General features: G+C 32.7%; 1 protein-coding gene across 4 annotated transcripts in view; it reads right to left on the bottom strand.

The window, feature by feature from the left end:
- The window catches only part of LOC130897109 (leucine zipper putative tumor suppressor 2 homolog), a 301,729-nt gene that overhangs the window by 88,207 nt on the left and 195,297 nt on the right, over positions 1-18,225 (bottom strand). For all 4 annotated transcript variants that reach the window (XM_057805702.1, XM_057805701.1, XM_057805704.1 and 1 more), the window contains one exon: positions 4,741-4,942. In XM_057805702.1, coding sequence (XP_057661685.1) covers positions 4,741-4,920 — 180 coding nt within the window. In that variant the 5' untranslated portion in view covers positions 4,921-4,942. The remainder of the gene's footprint in view (positions 1-4,740; positions 4,943-18,225) is intronic.

The raw sequence follows: 18,225 nt of genomic DNA, 5'->3' as shown, positions 1-18,225 counted from the left end.
ATTACTGTAATAACGGTACATGTGTATTCGTATGCGTTATAACGTAAGTAACCGAATAACACCATTATGTTAAAGTTTCTAATTAGACTTGTGGTTACGTTCGAACTTATAATAATTTCATTCATTTGACAAAGCGAACGAATACTTACAACTTTTGAATCGGAATTCTCATGAACTTGAATACGAAATATTTAATTGTTGAGTATATTCAAGTAATTTAAAACTAACGGTACTTTATAAATGAAATTGAAGTAAGTAGTCGAATCAGAGCCTAAAGCTGTTTGGTCTACGTATGTTTTTCTTGTATCAAGGACATGCTTTATCTAGCCTGTGTCTGCTCGTAACTGTATGAAAAGGATTATTAAACTATTTTGTTGTTTTCCAAATTACACTCACTTAGTCCACAATAGAAGTAGATTTTATTAGAAATATCTTTTATTTTATTTAAAAAGTCAGTTTGTTTAACAAATGACATTCCAAACATTGATCCACCAAATGTCCATAGGTGTTGAGGCTGAAATTTGCTCTATATACTGAAGGGCAATATCAAACGAGTTCTTGTCATCAGTGTGTGAATTCTGGGTGGGGGTTCGTCACTATCACTATCCGAATCCTCGTCCACAGTTTCTTCAAAATTACCTCCCAAAACATCGGTAATAATTTGGTCTTCATTGAGCTCCTCACTAGATTCACAGACTTTGTCACATTGGGCAATCCACTCCTCACTTCATTGGCAGGGACATTCGATTGTACGGTTTGTAGATCTCTAATGATTTCTTGGTTGTCTTTGTTTTGCTCATCTATGATCTGGTCACTTGCATTAATAATAATTTCCGACCAACATTTTCGCAAAATGTTTCAGTTCCTTCCATGAGTCAGCAATTGTATAGATAGCATGTTTGATGCTAAAGAATTTCATTGATTCGAATATGTTACAACACTCTTCGGCCTTTTCTAAAATTAAACTGATATAATTTTTCTTTAACCATTCTATAACTTAAATAAGTGATGTTACGTTTGGTGGTAAAAAGATAGCTTTCATATTCCTTTTCACTAATTCCTCCTCAAATGGATGTGATGGTGCGTTACAGCAATACAACACCAACAGGAAGCTTTTTTCGCAACAGATGGATTGACTCGTCGATAAACCAAGATTTGAAAAGATTGCAATCCATCCAAGCAGATTTTTGATTTCGATTATAAACCAGCAAGCAGATAAATTTATGATTTGAAGCGAGTGTTTTGTTTGGAAACATTTTATAGTTTATCTTGCCAATGTTATAGACTTGACAATGTATCAGTTCGTATTGTTCCACATTTTCTTGAAGCTTCACAGAAAACTTCTTGACCGCCTCAGCATCAGCTGATAGGTTTTCTCCGGAGATTAAAACAAACCTGACCACGCGATGGGTTTTCCAGTGATTAATTCAGGCTTTACTAGCGCTGAACTCACTTCCAGCTAGTTTTTTGTGCGAAGCTATTGCTTTTTATTTTCTTATGGTCCCAGATATCGAGTTCTTTTCCTTCTATCTTGGCAAAACTACATCCACATTGCATTATCAAGCAATTTGAAGCTTCTATAATGTTTTGCGTTTTTTAAGAGCGTTATCTATCTTCTATCAATGTATATGATTCTAAGTATTTTCGGTTTCTTTTCGGTTTTTTCCACAATATTTTATCGTCGTAACGCCTATATGGAGCTCCTTAGCAATTTTTTGGAGTGATTTGTGCAGTTTTTGTATCACTGCTAATTTTTAATTTTATTTATATTATAAGAAGTAACGTTGCACACCTGAAATCTTGAAAAAACACAACTGTATAAGTATATAAAATAAATATATAGTAATGCATCTAAAAGTTCTTGATTTTAGGTCTCTTCTGTTTTAAAATTAGTTTTTTTTGATGGTTTTTAAAAGAAAGATAAATTTTGACGTTTCGACTTTTCTTTAAGTCTTTATCAAAATATTAACCACTTAACTCGCTGAGATTTTTTTACAATATCTTCGGCTCTGAGTTCGTCGTCAGTTATTTCTTGGTTCGTTTTTATCCTATATTTCTCTTCAATAACTTGTACTGGTCCCATTATTGTTCTGATTATCTTTCTTTCATTTCTTCTTGATTTTTGTTTATTTATGTCATTGTTTCAGCTGAGTACATCATCTAGTTTAATCATTTTGTGATTAGTTCACTTTTCAATAATTTCCTGTTAGCATGGAAAGCTTTATTTTTATTATCTTTTCTTCATAATCACAAACTTATCAGATTCTCCTTTAGGTATTAATATGCTGACCCCTATTTTGATTAATCTTCGTAGTTTTGCATCTATACCTTGTTCTTTTAGTGCTGTCGATAAATCGTTTCTTTTTATTGAGTTAAAGGCTTAATAAAAGTCGATGAAGAGCATCTGTATGTGTGTTTGATACTCATGTGATTTTTCCATTATTTGTTTTATTGTATGTACTGCATGTGTTGTTGACCTACTCCATATGAAGCCGCATTGATATTGTCCAACTATTTCTTGAGTGCTACTATCTAGTCGTTTTTGGATTACTGTTGATAGAATCTTATATGCAACGTTTAATAGGGTGAACCCCCTGTACTGGTGAAATCTGTACTGGTGTTGATCAGCTTTCTTGTGTATAGTGATAATCTGCCCTATTTTCCATTCATTTGGCATCCTTTCCACAAACCATATTTTCCTATTTAGTTGATATATCCTTGAAGTTTGGTTCCTCCATACTTTATCAGCTGTATGTTTTCTCTTTATCATCTTCACTAGGTGCTTTTCCATTTCTCACTTAATTTATTTCCTTAACTTTTTCTATAGATAGTTCTTCTGATAAAGCTCCTTGATCATCCTCCTCTTATTTTTTGTTCTCTTCTTTGCTTTTTCTCAACATAAATATTTGAGAAAAATTTCACATTTTAATATCAGCCGTTTAGAAGTTAGAAGCAATTGAAAAGGTGAAAATATAAGTAAACATTCACAAAAATAGACTAATTTAAATAATATAGGTGGAATATGACAAGAAATCGTATCCAGTAGTATTCAGCATAACTTATTTAATGTTAAATTTCTTGCTGTCACACTGAAGAGCTTTAGTTTTACAGCTAATCTATTCATATCACTTCTCTCATACACTTTAGAATCTAGAATTGCTCTAGCTGCCACACGTCTTTGTCTTAGTTCATAACGTCTCTGGAGTTCTAGAGTATCTCACACTTCTAGAGAATGTCGATAGAGGTTTTCAACGTAAACTTTCAGTTTTACACCAAAAAGGTACTGATGATAAAACTTGATACTGTGTACCGTTTTCGGAATATTTTGATTTGAAAATTATAAAGTAATAACCGAGCTGGTATAAAATAAATGGTGTTAGTCAAAATGTTTAATACACTGACAAGTGTTTAACCTTAGGTGAGGGTTTCGGAAAGTTTAGTGCAGCTATTATGCAGAAAAGTTTTCTGAAGAAACTTAAGTAGTGAAAATACGTTTAGAACCATTGAATAGAACCTTTAATAAAGAGAATATGATTCTAGATTTAGTTGATCAATATCCAACAGTTAACTTAAGGAACATGGCAAGTTTAGAAGATTGATCTTCATATTAATAAAACGTGTTGATTGTCCGAATTATTTCATTGGATTGAATTAAAACTAAAATTTTTTTGCAAATTATGCCCCACCGAACTACATGCAATTTTGTAACATAAAATACTGCGCAAATAAGTACTTGGAGGATACATAAGAGCGGCAACATCATTATCACTACAGAGTCCAAGTGCTTTTGCTAGATGACGTAGCAATTGGAAAGGAAGGATTTTTTTAAAACATCAGAAGAATTGACAGCCACCTTTACGCGACAAAGTATCTTCAATTTCCACAATGTACACTACTGGTGAGTTGCGAAGGTATCACATTACAAACACTCCTTCAAAGTTTGGATAGCAACTTAACGTGGATTGGTAAAGATGCAAATTCTCCAATTCATTGGTCTCCTCGGTCATGCGATTTTAAGCCTTTGGACTTCACAGTTTAGATGTAAGGAAAAAGTCTATGCTAAAGAAGTAAGTTCACATCATGAATTGGTGACAAAAAATTCGTTGTATTAACGTAATTTTAGAGGTAATTTGTTTTCCAGGATCGTTAAAAGTTCGTTATATCAAGTTTTTCACTAAAAAAATTCGTTATGTGTTTGTATCTTATGGGGAGCTCTAGGGAATTTTAAGAAATCGTTACAGCAAGGCTTGTTATATCGAGATTTGACTGTAATCGAATTGTATTCTATGTTCATAGTCTTTACTTCAAATTTCTTATTGTAATTTATTGTTCAATTAATACCATTACTTTATACTTGACAATTTTCAAATAAAATCAAATTGAATGATACGTTCACATATTTTGATTGATAAATATACCCTTAACAAAGATATGTTCAATACAACTTGATAAAAATCGTGGCACCAGCTTCCTATGTAAAAGTCAGATATAAAAACAAATGTTTTAGCGTTTTAATTTTAGACAAAACCTCAATTATTTTTTAGTTTTTTATTGTAGAGATTGAGTCATTTTTCATGAACTCTGTATAGGTAATAAAGAAACTATCACTTCCTGATAAATAGCTGAAAAATCTGCTTTTGTTTTGTAGTAATTATGTACAATGTGATAGAGTCTCTTATTTCGAATAAGGACACTTACTGAAATTGCCTCGTCTAATATATATATTTCTTAATAATTTACCTTTTCTAAGACACCGCTGTAGGGTTGTATATTAGGAGGTGCCAGTCTGCTATTAATGGACTGGGTGTCCTCCATTTGGACTTCGATGTCATCTCCAGAACAAATACTTGGTGATCGAATCAAGTCACATGGCGACTCATCGGAAAAGAGAGTATCTGTCCCGCTGTCTATGGTTCCCATGTTTTATTTACATAGTTAATATCTGAAACAATTAAATATTCCAATGAAAAAAAATTTGATTAAAGGGCTTGAAAAATTTGATAAAACTATATTCTTTTTCAACGAAAATAAATACAATATAATTTTAAAAGAATAATGGTCAAGTGGATGGGATTAGTATTCACAAACTTACAAAGTTTAGGAGACTGGATATATTTTATATTGCCCGAAATTCGTTCCAAAGAGGGGACTACGTCATCAGCGCCGATTGAGTAGGAAAGTGGTCGGCCTGTTTGACAAAATGCTAGTGACTGGAGTGACTTTTTTAGAAATGGAGCAGCTCTTCAGATAACTTGCTCCAAATAGATTCCTTTGCGATTTTACGACTGATAAAATCAGCGGCATAAATTACATGAACAGACATAGCGATAGAATGATATATTCTTGCAGCAAAAACAAAAAAATTTTATGTGTATGGAACTTTTTAATTTTATGATACCAAGTGTTGAGGTTTAAACAAGTATATTACATTACACATATGATGTTCGATTAAAGGATTGTGTAATATAATTTAGTTAATACCTAATAACAAGCAAAAGGTTTCAACCAACTTAGATGAAAAATTTAGGTTCATAAAGTTTTTATATAAAAATAGTTATTTTCCTAACAAGTGCGAAAAGTGATACTTTCCCGCACGCGACAGCAGTTGTCTCGAACGACGCGGAGCGGAGTTCGGGCAAGCGGTCAAGTGCGGAAAGACACTTTACGCATTAATTAGGAACATTATTTTTTCTACGACCGTATATACAACGACCCATTTTTCAAAAATTATTTTATGCCAACAAACATAATAATATACAATACTTTAACTAAAAACTACTAAGTATTATAAATATTAATATTGAAAACACAATTTGTTGCATTCTGTAGACTAGGTAGTAAGAATTGCCGATCCAGTGGAGTTATTTGGTTTAAGGTGGTTTAATTTAGAAGAAGATTGCACTTATTCTGTCACTTCCAAGACGTTTTGAACAACTTTGACGTTTTAAGAACAATTATACGCCTGGGTTGTCATAGCAACTGATACCAAACCCGGGTGGTTTGATAGTTGTTTTGTGACACTCCTTTGAAGAATGTACAAGGTTATATAAAAAATATCTTTATTATTTTATATTTTCAAAAAATTGAAAATGCTACAAAAAGCTAGAAAAGGTTTAAATTTTATTTGATGGACTATTTCGTAAATATATAAACTATTTAATAAGGTCAAAATTTGCATAATTTTACTTTCCCGCACTAGTGCGGGAAATTGACACTTTCAAAACTAAAATGCGTGCGGGAAAGTGGGTTAAAACGCACGGTCATAGAAAAATAATATGTCCGTACGACATTTTGAGGATTTTAATTTTTATTTAAAAAATTTCTTTATGGGTTGCTCCATGGTAGTGCCACTTTTTTTTCTTCAGCAATATTCAGACTATCCTGTACGGACGCCACGCCAATGCAAAAAGAACAAAAAAATCAAATCACAAGTAACATCTTAAACTACATTATTTTTGCAATAATACGTCAAGCTACCCTGTATCGTGAATTTAAATGTTTGAATATGCTATTTAAATAATCTAAGACGGTACCTACTTAACTCGATATGATCTTGATAACAAAACCGATTACTTGTAGTTAATAAAACACCATTTTTCCAGTAATTTTTCTCCCGTGGGGATACTAAAAATACTTTATTTGGTGCAGTTATAGTATTGATACATTTGAGTACAATACAATATGTACAACGAATCTTTGTCGATCGAAGTTCGACATCTTATCAAAAGATACAACCAATACGACGCGATAGGAAGGTAAAAAAACGTGGTATGGATGCTACTATGGGTCTGATTGAAAATATTTCACTCTCAAAAATCTATATCAGCGTTATTAGAGACTTATTGAACCGCAATATAGTGCTAGCAGTAAATAAAATAAGAGTTGTTTTTATTTCTAACCTACAAATGTAGGTGTTGTATGAGTGTTTACTTTTTTTAAAATTTATTTATTCCTGAGAATGGAAGAAGCATTATAAGCAATCATTTTGGCAAGAAGAAATGATGATTAGATAGAGTTTGTAATATTAAAACATTTTTTAATAAACAAAGATGTAAATCCGGGTGCCTAAATTTTAACATCAATAATGAAGAAATTCTGAATGATTTCCGCTTTAAAAGGGAACATTTAGAATCACTAAGAATTCACCTAAGAATTCCAGATATAGTTATTTCAGGAGCTGGTGATCGTGTAGATGGTAAGTAGTAGTTACCCCCTCATCCCATTTTTGACCCTGGAAGCTGGAACCCAATTTATGAATCACTCAAATTTTAGTCCTATCCGAATTTTATTTTAGATAAAAATTGAAGAAAAGTGTTAAAAACAATATTTGATTATAGTATAATATTTTAATTATTATTATTATTATCAGTATTATTATTATTTTAAATCAATCACTTTGTTCTAAATACATACACACCTTGACATGGTCAGAGAATTCTTAAATCTGGTCAGGGAATGTCAGGGAATTAAAGAAAAATCTGTGGATACCCTTAATATTTATTTTAGGTTTAACTGCATTGTGCATTCTTTTAAGAAGACTTTCTTATCCTGTACGTTTAAGTGAACTGATGAATTTGTTCGGAAGATCAACACAATCAATATCACAAATTATTAAAACCACAACAAATATCATTCTTGAACAAAGATGAAATTTTCTACAAAATTTAAACAATTTGAAATGGTTAAACTAAGAAAGAATGAATATGTATGCAGAAGTAAGTCCATCTATACTGATGGCAAACTGAAAATTAAAATTTATTCAATTATAAGCGATTGTAAGTGACATCTGCGAATAAATATGATGAGGGGCTAGTTCCAAAGTGTACAATCCCCAAATTTTAATAAAAATTTGATAGATGTTTCATCTAATATATTTTTTAGCCTAGATTTAAAATTAACCATCATTTCATAGCAAAACTATAATCTCCAATGTATTTTATGCATATGAAACATTGGGCTTAGTTCCATAAGGTACAATCTTCACTAATAATTTACTTCCTATAACAAATGTCTTAATGATTTTTGTTCTAATAACAAAAAACAAAAAGTAGTTTGAACTATGAGCTCAATATATATTTTAGATTGTTGTAGATTGTGTATATTTAGATTGTTTACGTGGTTAGTAATAAATTCCCTGAGCAGGATTACATCATCTTCAAAAGTAAATCTTAATCTTGTTTTCCTTTTCATCGCGCGAAAATGGGAAAATTCAAGAGCTTATTTTTATTCAGTAGGTAGATGTCAAAATATCGCACAAAATACTGCTTTCTTTATTCCTACATAGCTCAAGTCTAGCAGTAACTTTAATAAAATTTCTCTTATTTAAATTTATACTGCGCCTGCGTATATGTCAATATAATGCCGGATTTATTACTGCTATCACTATATCGCGGTTCAATAAGTCCCTGTTAGACGTGCGTAAATTGCAAAATTTATGTTACGGCGTACCCAAGCATTTAAAAATATAAACCCGACATCGTTTTAAAATCTAAGATCTAAGAAACAGAACATTTTCAACATATTCTCATTTTAATAAGTCTACCTTTTCATTTCAGCCGTGCTATTTTGTTTTTATGTATGCTGAAAATATTTCTCCTGCAAGTGAGAATTCCAGTTCCAGTATGAAACAGGAAAAAGTCGTTGAAGATCTGTGAATACGGTGGGTGGTTGACGAATTGCCAATTAGTGAATTTCAATCAAGGTGACCAAAAAGGGCTACTGTCAAAAATTTGAAGCGCGTAAATGATGGTGCGGAGTCTCATCTTTCATTTGCGTAGATGTATTGCCTTTTACAAACAAATTTTAAATAAAAAAAAATCTATATAACGACTCATTTATATGCTTTAAATTAGAAACTAAGCTTGAAAAATGGATAAAATTTTAGGAAAAATCTCTTAACGCTCTACGCAAATATATTTCAAACCTTAATGTGGTGGGTTTTGATATATTTACCTTTAAGTTGGAATCTGAAACTTTTTAGACAATTCTCATATATCACTAGTCTCTATAAGTGAGTATCAATAACAAAACAAGTTTAATTCATGGTCTCACTCGAAACCTTATTGAAAAAAATCTTTTCTTATTTTTATTTCTATCTTGAGGAACCTGATTTGAAGGATTTTGAAAAAACCTTCGAGGAAGTATTTAAAAGGGCTGCGTATTTCGGTAAAAAATGAGTTAAACGAGTTGAGCACTTAGACATCTGAACCGAACAATAATGTACTAACTGTATTCCATGAACTTCGTTAAGCTCAAAAGTTTTTGTGAGTTTTTTTCTTGAGAGAATTCTTTTGCGACATCTCCTGTTAAAGAATGATAAATTCTATAGTCATGTGGTAACTTCAGAGTTGAATCATACACACTGATAACATTTCATATGTACATGTCCAGCTTTCGTGTCATATCTAGGGAGGTCAGCCGGGAAGTCTCCTTGAAGTTGGTTTTCATCCTTTGTCCATTTAGCCCATCGGTGTTTCATCATTCTGCCGATGTTGTCTTTCCAATATCGTCGTCTTGATCTCGCAAATCGTACTATATCCTTAATTTTCAGATTTTCTCTTATAGTTTTGCTTCTAATTTGATCTCTCACTACTTTAATCGTTCTCAATGTTTTCACAACATCATGCATTCATCATGTTTCTCGTTTTTTGTGTTCGCTCGAGTTTCCCCTGCATATGTATATATGGGTCTAAAGCTACCGTTATACTAGGATGCTAGCATCCGGGATGCTGGCATCTGGGAGGTTAGCGGGGCATTAAATCAAATGGGAGCGATTAGACTAGTGAAGCCAGCATCGGATGCTAAAATAGCCACCCGGAGGCTCGATTTTATGCATCCCGGCTGGGATGCTGAAATGCGAGCAGCCGGTAGCTTTTTGCATCCTGGAATGCACAAAATTGGTTTTGGGGCATTGTTTCAAGTGCGGCGCATTATACTAGGCTGCTAGCATCCGAGCAGGCGCTCTATTTGACATATGCGCGCGCACGCAATTTAATCAGAGTTATGACTAGTTTCTCTTCGGGTGAAATTGGTCTGAGGAATCTTGTATCTTGTTTAGAGATGTCGCTTTGGATGTAGCCTAGAAGCTCTTTGAAAGAAGGAAGTGACATTCTAAAGTAATTAAAAAATCTTGTTTCACTATTGCACAGTTCATCAAACAATGTAAAATACAGGCTTTTAACACGACGGAGTTTTCTTAATTAGTAACATCAGCAGCATTCGTTGGAGCCATATTGACGATTGGCAAAAAATTAAAATAAAATAGCAGTCCTGGATGCTAGCATCCCAACACAAATTCGACTCAAAGTGGGATGCCAGCATCCCGGATGCTAGCATCTTAATATAAGGGTAGCTTTACAATTGTTTTGTATATGCGTACTTTACTATCGGTGGATATACATTTGTTTTTCCACGTAAGGTCCACCAGATAGCCAGAGATTCCTGATATTCGTACCTCTTGTTTTTTCTGGTGAAGTTTCTGGTGCTTGTGATCTCGACTCTTGAGTATATCCATTGCATACATTGGTGAATGGGATTATCGTTCACAGCTAGTTTACATAAGAGAATCAAATTTCTCAAATCAACTTACAAAAAAACGTTTTTTGGGATTTTGAGATTAGGTCTAATTAGCCCTAAATAATTTCCCAGCATGGTTCGATAGCTTTCTACTCAATATTACTCAAAGCTATTAAAAGTCTCATACAGTGTAGCAAATATGGTATTTTTAAGTTGAAGGGTTGCAAATAAATTATTTTTTTCGAAATTTTTGGCACTACTTTAAAGTCGTTTATCTCCTCGTGGATGCGGCTTAGTATACCTTAAATCGTCATATCTGGGGTCTCCTATACAACTTTGCTCTGTGTCGGTTCTCAAGCGGAACACCCTGTATATGAAGATAGCGGTTTTCTCAAATTTTATGAAACTACTTGATCATATAGTCTTCGATAAACAAGTAGAAGAACAAGGTGTTTGTAAGAGATTACTTGTTGATTAACCAATACTGAATCTTTCTTTTTTTGTTGATATTCAATTATTAAAACATCTTTTTGGTATAGGGTGAACGTCTAATTTGATTGACTCACTCTATACAATGTCAACTACATGATTCCTCTCGATATGCTATATTTAGAAAGCGTAATAAAGTAGAAAATTAAGAGTTACCTCTATTTATTTTAGTCTATAGTATATACATATATACATATAGTATAGTACAAATCTTTGGGCTTCACTCAATGTCAACAAATACATAAAATAAACAGTTTTCTCTTGAGATTCTTCAAATAAGGAGAATCTGCTGTGTAACCCTGTATAATGAAAATTGAAGCCTACTGATATATTTATTTCAAGAACATTTTTAAATAATATCTAAAATATCTAAAGTGGTGCTGTTTTCATATAAAGTTCAAAATATAAGCATAAAATACGGTCCATTTAAGAATAAAAATCGACCTACTCCAGGTTTTTTCCTTATAATACATAATAACGCTAAAATTGAATTTATTTATACATATGGACCACATTGTATAATTTACGGCGGTGAATTGCATGAAACCAGTAACACAATAATAATCAAGTAAAAAACGATACATTGTATAGAAAATACAGAATGAAAAAAACAATACTGAATTTTTATTTCGTAACTACATTCTGTCATTATCAATGCTGATAAGTAATGTCATTCTACATTCTGATTGAATAGTTCGATAATATCGTACATTGATATATTTGCTTGATTTCAAACCAAGCCTTGTTAAGAAATTCGTTCAAACAAGTAATTTTCCTGTAAATAAATATATAAACACCAAACTTCCGGCAACCTACATATTATGTAAGTATAATGTACTCAGCTCCAGTGCGAATCAAATTCAATACATTATTCGAATAATTAACAGAAGAAATGATAGAATTCTTCACCATTTGATTAAAATATTTATCAAAAAACTGAACGATATCAGATTTCGTGCTGTTGTTCTTCCAAATGTCGGTGTGTCTGCAAAAGAAGTATAACTTAATGAATATGCACTGTTTCTATGAAGTACAAAGTTTATTCAGAAGGTAAGTTTAGCCACCCTTCAAAAACAGAACTCACTCTTATGTTCATCTGTTGTACAGCTCTACCTCTTATGAATGGAACTAACATATGACAGACGTCTTTAGCTCTTCGTCGTTGCCAGAACGCTCACCAGAGAACAGGGATTATTTGAGGGGTACAGTGGATGATCAATTAATCACTAATCAAATCTCATTTGTCAAAACAGCTCTATGTGGACGAGCATTTTTATGAATGAACAGATCAGCTGCAGTAAGCATGCCTTTGGTTTTACTTGGTATTTCGCATTTTTTGCAGTGATTCAAACAATGCTTTGTCCATTCCAGAGCTAAGAACTACCAAGCGGAAGATTATGCAGCTGGGGATTTCAATTATGAAATAGTTTTTTAAACAATCTAAGATCATTTCAGATCCAAATATAATCACGTTATTAGTTAAATAATTGTCTAATAAAAAATATTTAGAAGATTTAGAAAATCTATGTTTCAATTTTTGGATTTTCCAGCATTACTACGTGGACTAGGTACTAAATTCCGGGTAAAACTCTTAATGAATCCGTCATGAGTAGTATTATGTACTTGGACTAACTTCTCGTTTACCTTAAATATCCCCGTCCCGAGTAGGCGCATCTTTATCTCAACGAATTAAAAATCGTCACGAATAGTAATGCACCAATTTCAACATATACATTTTCTTATTCTAGTATACATCTTTTAAAAGACTGAGATTACCAATTTGTTATTGAATTGTAAGTGTCAATTTTTTAGTTTATATCCCAAAAAACAGTATGAGTTATTTGAAAATTTTACGGCCTATCAAAAGAATAATCAATAAGCAGTGACCGAACTTAACTTAAACAATTGAAAAAAAAAAAAACATATGTTTCGATATTCACTATGTTTCTTCAGTGTGTCCAAATATGTTTCAAACGACACTTGTTTCGCCACGCTATGGCTTTATCAAACGTTAGTAACATGGTGACTTAATAAGTAGTTTTTAACAAAAAAGCGGTTCTAGGTAATTCAAACACAAAAAATTGCTAACAAAATAAGTTAAGCAAAGAAGAGCTTGATTGATATCTAATTGGTCATTTAGAAAGTTTTCGGAATTTATGGTGATTATTTTCTACGTCTGAAAGTTGATTATCTGTATTGAAAAGAGTATGACTGAAATCTCTCCCAGTTCAATATCAAAAAGCAAGTTAGCATTTGTGTGCTAAATAAATACATAGATTTGATTCAAATCAGCCGCGTAACGATTTAAACTTGAAGACAATCAGGCCCCACCAACGCGTTGAGATGGACTTGTCACTTCTGGATAGTCAACTCCACATGTTAAATCGCATCAAGCCTATTAAATTTGTGTGAAAAATTTTAGTTAAAACTTAGTTCAAAGATTAGTAGCTACAATAGTAAAATGCGTATAAAATTTAATTTCTAAAGTGATTAGTTTAAATATGGAATGTCGCTTAATCTCTCACAACAAAAAAGAAAATGTTGGTTAGGTTTGGACGATAATTTTTCTATATCTGTAATGATTGTTAGAAGAAGCATGTTGGACCAACTAGAGGGTCTGTGAATGTTGAAAGAACAACTAGTTCATTTGAAGTATGGATGGGAAAAGAAATCGGATATTGTCAAGGACACTGGAAAATGATTAGAAAATATATGTACGAGGATGTATTGATATCTAGTTAGCCTAGACCAGTTCCATGCATAAATAAAATATTACGTTACCATAGCAACGAACAATAACTTATTAGAAGTGTCAGTGTAAAGTTTTACGTCAAAAAAGTAAACCAGAGTTACGCAATAAATTAAAAGAGAAAAGATGTCCACCGATATTGTGAAAATCGAAAAATTGAAGTATGGAACCATCATCAAGTACCTATATTTAAAAGGCTTAAAGAGGTAAGCTGATTTACGAAGATGTGCTTATATCCTAACCAATGAATCTGAAAAAGTTCCAAATTTTCCATAAGAAAATAATTGGAATCAACGAAAAAAGGCAAAGTTGCATTGAGTACTTGGTATCATTTTGCCATTAAAAATTTCTTAAAGCGTTATGTTGGATACTATAGGGATAGAAAAAGACCCCCAAAACTACGATGTAGATTCAGCCCCAGAAATCGGCATGCTTGGCAATTATTTCAAAATTAGAATCAAGCTCCAGATATCCCAGTGTAAATTTAGCTGTTAGTTAGTTAGTTCAACTATATTCGTAATCATATCAGCTAAAATTATTAAAGAACTTCTCGAGATATCTAGAAACGACATTCAACTGGTAGTCGGTCATTTGACAGGTACTGCTCCGTCAATTATCACCTTAAGACGGGAAGCATGACAGAGTATGAGGACTGGTTCATCCAAGTAGCTGGTTTGGAGAGGGACTTTTCACAGTCTTCACAAAGTTTAATCAGTTTCTAAATGTCCTGGTCAATATTAGTCCGTTCACATTCAGCTAGGAGCTCTTCTTAAACTGATTAATAAGTCCGAGAGAAATAATACATTTCGTTGACGTTGCCATTTACGGTTAGGATTTTTTAAGCGGCTTATTTCCATTGATCAAAAAAAAATCGGTCCAGTTGTGAATAAGTGCACTATGTCGATAATAATTAGGCATATGCTGTAGGTCTCCACTTATCGTGAACCAAATAGTTGAGGACTATACCAATTCCAGTAGGTGGTCCACCAGTGGCCAGAAGATTAGGATTGTGTGAGACAAAAAATGATCAATGCGAATCCAAAAAACATCTTCATATTTAGATGAACAAAAACACCAGCTGGTTTCTGTACAGCTGACTCTTTATGAAGGTCTCAACAGTAATGAAAAACGAAACATCAAATGCTTAAAAATTACTCAGAATTTCTTATATAGGGTAGAGGGGAGTCTGTTGAGCCGCAGGGTCTAGAGCTCCACCAATTGCAGTAGTCGCTCACCGGAATTCGTTTTGAGTAACAGCACGTGATCTTGGAAGTTTAGTGCTAAAAATAAAAGAACATCGTGCTATTGAAATTTGGTTTAAAAACTACGAATATTATCATACGATCATCAAGTAAGTGTATTTTTATTTTAACATGATTACTGTTAATGTTTCAAGTTTCATAAATAAATTATTTTCAATTAATTTTCAATTATTTAACATATTAGATGGAATTCGGGTCATTTGAGACAAAATACTTGGAGTCAAATGGGTCATGTTCACATGATCCCTAATATTTAGTCATGGTACGCTTGAATGTTTTTAATTTTGGGATACGAATTTACAAATAGAAAGCTAATCGTGCTTAAAGAATTGATAAAACAAGCTGAAGAGGAAGTTCTTAGAGTTAAAAAATCCGCAAAGATGCCAATGAAAAGAAAATAGATAGAACTATGCGTTAGAGGTATGTTAATATTTCAAAAACTAATCCTGAATCTAATGTGTTCAGGGAGGACATGAATACAAGCCAAGTTTTTTCAATTGAGGATAAAAATCTCTGTCTTATGGAAGTTTCTTCTATATTATCTGGTTGAGTCAATCAGATGTACGAGAGCTTGCTTATGAATGCGCGATCAAATATAATCAAGAAATATCCTATAGCTGAGAGGAAAATAAATTAGCTGCAAAGGATTGACTCACCACATTTCTTATGAGAAACAGCCAATTTAGGAAGGGCGACACATCTTTAACGAAACAAAGTTCGGTTGCTTTATGACAAACTGGGTAGAGTTCTGGACAAGTATCAACTCTCAGCTTTCAGAATATGCAACATCGACGAAACTAGTATTCAAAAAGTCTTGAAACCAGGTAAAATAACAGCAGCTAAAGGAAAGTATAGTGTTAGCTCTGTTATGTAAATGTAAAAGTGTGACCTTATCAGCAACTTCAAACTTAGTTCCTGTGATGTTCCTACTTCCTTGGAAGAAGTTCAAAGATTATTTTATCGCAAACGCAGCCTAGTTTCGTTTTGTTTGTTTTTGTTTCTATGAGGAATATTAAATATGCCGTTATGTTATTGTTTCTATCTTTTATCTGTTTTAATGTGATAAAGTTTGTATAATAACCCAATGGCACTAGTGACCCCGTTGGGTGGTTTAAAAGACCCCACCTGTGGGGTGTTATGAGTCACATTGCTGTTTTCCTTATGAGGTAAATTAAGTTTAGTAAACAACGGATTTGTTAGTCTTTTTATCTCAAAATGTGATCCTATAAATAAACGACTGATTTAAATTTTTTATCGTCCTTTGAACGCGCCTTATACTGATTTGAACAAAATGCGGCTTAAGTGATCCCGCTCTGCCCTACATGATTTTTAGCTCATCGTGGTATACCCCGTAGATATGTAGTATTAAGTTTATGGCCGATTTTGTTCTATTTTTTTTGTATTAATTTATCTCCACTATTCAAACTTGATGTACGAGTAATATATAAATAGTATGTCTTAAACCAGTGCTGCAGCATTCAATAGTTAAGATAAATTATACGATCACGGCTGTGCAGATTGACGCATTGATTCTGTAAGAAATATAATCTAAACTAAATCGACTTCATAAGGATGATAATTGAAATAAATTGTAACAAAACCTGCAATTATATCGAGTAAACGATCTGTCGTGTGTTAGTAACAAGCAATCAAATGTAATGAGTAGTATTTGTAATACTAGGTGAAATGACAGTGAAAAAGTATGTTATTGATTGATGTACATTCTCGAGATTACATTTATAAAAGATAAGATAATTTTTAGGTTTCACCTCGGAGAATAAAGTAATTAATTTGTAATATTTTTTATAATCTCTTATTATTCACTCAACGTGAAAAATGACATTGGAAAAATCAATACAAATTGAAATTTCTACTTCGATCACGTTCAATTATTGTGGCGGCATATGGTCAGAGTAGTAGTTGTTTATTTTTGTTTGGAGGACAATAAACAAACGCTGTTGGATATCTCGAAGCGAGGGTGCATGTAGTGAAGCTGCAAACGGGATTCATAGGAAGAAATGACCAGATTTCATAGGCCAGGAGAAAAATGGCAACTTAACTGAATTTCAGGAATAAAATACTTTTCAATTTAATTGGAATCATCCACAATTCATTGTGCTTCAAGCAAGATGTCTTACTGAAAATGAGCTGATTAAAAAATAATTTACAAAATGCCTAATTATCTACGCGCTTTAATAGCGTAACAAACATAACACGTTATAAAAAAGTCACAGAAAGAGTTACTAAGCTGGAATATTTGGAACTGTTGGTGATATTTATACTGAATACACTGTTTACACCACTACTACACCAACACTCACAATTACACTGTCTGGAGCGCGTTTCGATGATAAGTTATCGTCTTCAGAGACTGAACGTAAGCTAGAGTCACTGAAGACGGTTGTCGAAACGTCGATAATGTATGTGTATGTGTTGTTGTATTTGTAGTGTAAGCAGTGTTTTCGGTATAACATAAAGAGTACTCATCCAAAAAACCTTCTGATTAATAACTGTCCAAAAGTTATATATATTCATTAAATTCAAAAGTAGAGCAAAATATTTTTTTGTGGTGATATAATTCATGAAAACATTAGAAAAGAGATTACTTAAAAAAAATTGAAGGGAATACCCGATTAGAGCATATTAAAAACGAATCTTACAGATAAATATTAAATAAAAAACCTAGAGAGCAACCTGCAAAATCAACTGAGATGATTCGGACAAGGATAAGCGAGGAAAGAATATACATAATCGGTTGTACATTCCAAAACGAATAGTTAACGCTCAATCAAGAGCTCTTTGACTCAATTCTTGTGGTTAGTCAATTCACGTTCCAATCATTTTTGTTTTTTTAAATCAAAGTTTACATTTTTCCGCTATTAATCATCAATTTTCTTGTCCTGGGTATTACGCCACCATCCACGGATTCACATGTTGTTACAATCACTTGTTACTTGTCTTTCCTATTCGCTTTTTTTTCTTCCCTTGGGTTGGTTTCCTAAGTGTTTCCTTTCTGTGATTGTTTTTCCTTCATTTCAAGTGTGTGTAAGATTTCTCTAATTTCAGGGTTCCTAAGGATTCTATACTGTCCGTCACTTAACTGTTTTGCCCTATATATTCTTCTTATCATTTTTCTTTCGAAGGTGTTAAATTTTTCTTCATCAGCTTTTGTCAGATTCATCGTTTCTCCTCCATAGGTTACTGTTGGCC

The sequence above is a fragment of the Diorhabda carinulata genome, chromosome 8 (genome assembly GCF_026250575.1).
Source record: "Diorhabda carinulata isolate Delta chromosome 8, icDioCari1.1, whole genome shotgun sequence".
Taxonomy (NCBI): Eukaryota; Metazoa; Arthropoda; class Insecta; order Coleoptera; family Chrysomelidae; genus Diorhabda; species Diorhabda carinulata.
The sequence above is the reverse complement of the archived record's forward strand: the minus strand, read 5'-3'. Positions and strand labels throughout refer to the sequence as shown.